Source organism: Anas acuta, chromosome W (assembly GCF_963932015.1).
Source record: "Anas acuta chromosome W, bAnaAcu1.1, whole genome shotgun sequence".
NCBI lineage: Eukaryota > Metazoa > Chordata > Aves > Anseriformes > Anatidae > Anas > Anas acuta.
This window is the reverse complement of record NC_089016.1, coordinates 11,494,172-11,498,167: the sequence shown is the minus strand read 5'-3', so window position 1 is coordinate 11,498,167 and position 3,996 is coordinate 11,494,172. Positions and strand designations below refer to the sequence as shown.

Here is a 3,996-nt window from a genome sequence, read left to right as displayed (position 1 = left end):
AAACATTCCTCAGGAGTGGTGGGACAGCGGAAAAAAAAAACTCAAAAAACAAAAATTTAAAATAAAATTTAAAAAAGCCTCCACAACTCTGCTCTGCAGTTTGGTGAACTGGGAGCAACACTGGGGAAAAACCCTCTGAGATAAGGAGGGAAGAGAAACTGACATTTCCCCATGTTCCTCTTCACCTCTTGCTGTAGGACAGGACTGACACCTGCATTGCCGACAGTAGAGCACCATGTTCCAAGAGACAGCCTCAGGCAGAATGAATCAGGATGCATGAAAGGGATCTGCCAAAAGTCTGCCAGAAAGTGCACAATATAAGTGATGATTATAAATGAGAAATGGAATTCGTTTTCCTCTGATATGTTTCTTATACTTTATTACACTCATCCTCTTCTTTGTTCAGGATTACACCCTGAAAAAAGCAGATGTCCAACAGCAGCTTCATCACTGAGTTCCTCCTGCTGACATTCACAGACACACGCGAGCTGCAGCTCCTGCACTTCGCGCTCTTCCTGGGCATCTACCTGGCTGCCCTCCTGGGCAACGGCCTCATCCTCAGCGCCGTAGCCTGCCACCACCGCCTCCACACCCCCATGTACTTCTTCCTCCTCAACCTCGCCCTCCTCGACCTGGGCTGCATCTCCACCACTCTGCCCAAAGCCATGGCCAATGCCCTCTGGAACACCAGGGCCATCTCCTATCAAGGATGTGCTGCACAGGTCTTCTTTTTTGTCTTCTTGTTTGGATCAGAGTATTACCTTCTCACCATCATGTCGTATGACCACTATGTTGCCATCTGCAAGCCCCTGCACTACGGGAGCCTCCTGGGCAGCAGAGCTTGTGTCCAGATGGCAGCAGCTGCCTGGGGCAGTGGCTTTCTCAATGCTGTCCTGCACACGGCCAGCACATTTTCCCTGCCCCTCTGCCAAGGCAATGCTGTGGACCAGTTCTTCTGTGAAATCCCACAGGTCCTCAAACTCTCCTGTTCAGATGCCTACATCAGGGAAGCTGGGGCACTTCTCTTTAGTTTTTCTTTAACATTTGGTTGTTTTGTTTTCATTGTAGTGTCCTATGTGGAGATCTTCAGGGCAGTGCTGAGGATGTCCTCTGAACAGAGCCGACACAAAGCCTTTTCCACGTGCCTCCCTCACCTGGCCGTGGTCTCCCTGTTTGTCAGCACAGCCACAGTTGCCTACCTGAAGCCCCCTTCTATCTCCTCTCCATCCCTGGACCTGGTGGTGTCAGTTCTGTACTCGGTGGTGACACCAGCAATGAACCCTCTCATCTATAGCATTAGGAACCAGGAGCTCAAGAATGCTTTGATTAAAATTGTTTTCATACATGCTTCTTAACAACAGTGATCTAGTATTGTCAGAATATATGTTAAATAAAAACATTAGTTGAACTGAGAAATTATTTGGGAAACTGAAGGGGCAATTTTTATTATTCTGTTATATTTTTTTAAAATACGATTTTTATTTGAATAATGGAATTTTTAACCTTCAGCATGTTTATTTACTTTAACCCAATCATCTCATATAACTCTAGAGCCAGGCTTCCTCTGTGAATAAAGACAATAAGGAAGGCTTCAGACTTATATTGAGAATGTCACTGGTCAGAGGTCCTGTGTCCACTGGAACTGGGGGAGCAGCCCCAGCATGCAGGAGGGGCTCAGGACCAAGAGCCCAGCTGCCACATGCAGGAGCAGCCCCGGTGGCCCTCGGGGCTGCCCCTCACTGCCTGCTGGGCTCTGCCTCTCTGCTGCCTTCGGGTCGGGGCTGCTGCTTCCCTGGAGCCATGGCCATGGCCAGCAGCAGGACGTGGCCTTTTCCCTGCTGCTCTCTTTTGGTCTCCACATTGTTCTCTTGTGCTCTTGTACGTGGGTTAGCCATCAGATCTCATGCACCTTGGTGACTTTCCTGATATTCCTACAGGGGCATCTCCTCCACATCTCTGTACACCTCTTCTAAAGCTGGTGTCAGAAATACACCCAAGGAGATCCTCCCTGGACAGCCCTCTTGTTTTTCTGGCCTTCAGGAAGGATCAGATTCCTATAGTGATCGCTGAAGGACAAAGGGCTGGACCGGGATCTGACTTCTTGGTAGCACACGGCCCAGCAAACAATACTTGGCCTTTCAGTGCCCTGGTAGTGTCCTGCATTTGCTCGGTCTGATGGCAAATGGCATGCTGGAGAGGAATCTGGAGCTGCTCTGTGGCACAGGCACTGTGTGCTGAGGATCTGCCAGGCAAGAGAGCAGGGCTCCTGCAGCTTTACGGACCTCCATCAACGAGCTGGGGCTGGCCCCTGCGCGGGGGCTGCAGGGGAGGCCCAGAGCTGCCTTTGTGCCAGCAGCTGCTGTGCCTTGCGAGGGGCTGGGGCTGTGGTGGCCGTGCCCAGAGCCCTGCAGCAGCCTGTAGTGGGCACTGCCCTGGGGCCAGTACAGCCTGGGCTGCTGGGCTGGGGAGAGGGCAGGGAGGAGGGGAGAGGTGGGCAGGGGCTGGGCTGGGCTGGGCAGTGCCTGGCAGAGGGCAACAGCAGCGTCAGGGAGAGGTGTCAGCATGTAGGGGAGGGCTCCCAGCAGGGCTTGGTGCTGCAGAGCCAGGGCTGTGCGAAGGGAGCCCAGAGCTGCAGGGGCAGGGGAGAGGAGGCCGAGGGCCAGGGCGGCTGCTGCAGGGGCAGGGAGTTCAGCATGGCCCTTGCAGCCCCCTGCCCTGGGCCTGCCTCTGCCCTTGGACTCGGACCCGGCTCTGCTGGTTCTTGGCATGCGCTTCCTGGCCTCCCCTCGCCTGCACACAGCTGCTGCCCACTCAGGCTGCTGCCACAAACGTGTCCTCACTAGCAGCACCACCCCTTGGGCTGCTTCTGCTGGCCTCCCCCACCCAACTGCCTTGACTCCTTGTCTCTGCTGGGCCCCACCTTCCACACTCAGATGTGTCCCTTGGCTGTCGGTTCCCTTTCTCCTGCCCTGTGGGAATACCAAGCTGGAGTGGACAGGTTACCTTTAGATGTGGTGGTGCTTGTGTTATTCACGTTGGTGATGGCACAAATGCCGGCTCCTTCACCAGTGATGCACATCCTTCTTCATGCTAGGCCAAACTCAACGTCCTTCTCACTTCTTTTTCTCATGGATGAACTGGATTAGGTCTCCTTGATTATTCTGAGGCACAATGCAATGCTTTTTGCCTTCTGCTACTCCAGCACAACATTTGTGACCTTCCCTTACTCTGCACATTGACCTGCATAGTCATTCGTTGCTTTCAAATCCTTAGTTGGATGGGGGCCATTTCCGTTCAGGTGGGGCAAGCCGATGTGTTCTGCCTCAGCCATTTGAAGCATGCTATACTTGAGTTTATCAGCCCGAATTTGCTAAAGATGACCCAGGAAAATAAACAGATGTTCATGTGTCTAGTAGGAATAAAGGAGAGTATCTCAGCTTTCCAATGGCTATTTCAAATCCAGGACAGTCCCAGGAACCCACTGAAGAAGAGCTTTGTCTTTGAAGGGGTGTTCCTGTGCTGGGCTGGACTGCAGTTACAGGGACAAAATCCACTGCTGGCAGTGGAGGTGCCCTGGGAACTCCACCTGGCTCCACCTGATTTTCCCAAAGGGCTCCGGCCTCGTGCAGGTCTTTTCTGACACCTGCCAGTGCAGGGAAGTGCCTCAAACACAACGGGGCCACTGGAGGTTTTCCCTGGTTGCTTACGGTCAGACAGGTTAATGTCCCCTTTCCCAGCTGCCTGTCTGGACCTTTGCATTTCCCATGGTTCTCTTGGTTTGCCCTCTCTTTTCTCTTTAATCATTCAGACCACTCTCACCAACCAAGTTGATTCTTTGAGTTTCAGTGAGTTCAAGCTCATCCATCTATCAGCAGTCTTTCTAATGGTTTCCTTAGTAAGACCCTCATCATTTATCATTGAATTAGTATGATATGGATTAATATTAACACAATTATCTGAAATTTCCTATTACTCACTGAAGAATACATCATGTAG

The 3,996-nt window shown here is 51.9% G+C and overlaps 1 protein-coding gene across 1 annotated transcript; it reads left to right on the top strand.

The window, feature by feature from the left end:
• The first annotated feature begins 428 nt into the window (after positions 1–428).
• Positions 429–1,355, top strand: LOC137846918 (olfactory receptor 14C36-like). The gene has a single exon (XM_068665025.1). The coding sequence runs from the start codon at positions 429–431 to the stop codon at positions 1,353–1,355; it is 927 nt and encodes a 308-aa protein (XP_068521126.1).
• Positions 1,356–3,996: the final 2,641 nt, after the last annotated feature.

Bases quoted from the DNA above. Each gene is read 5' to 3' on its own strand.
- LOC137846918 (XM_068665025.1), top strand. From the start codon at position 429: ATGTCCAACAGCAGCTTCATCACTGAGTTCCTCCTGCTGACATTCACA.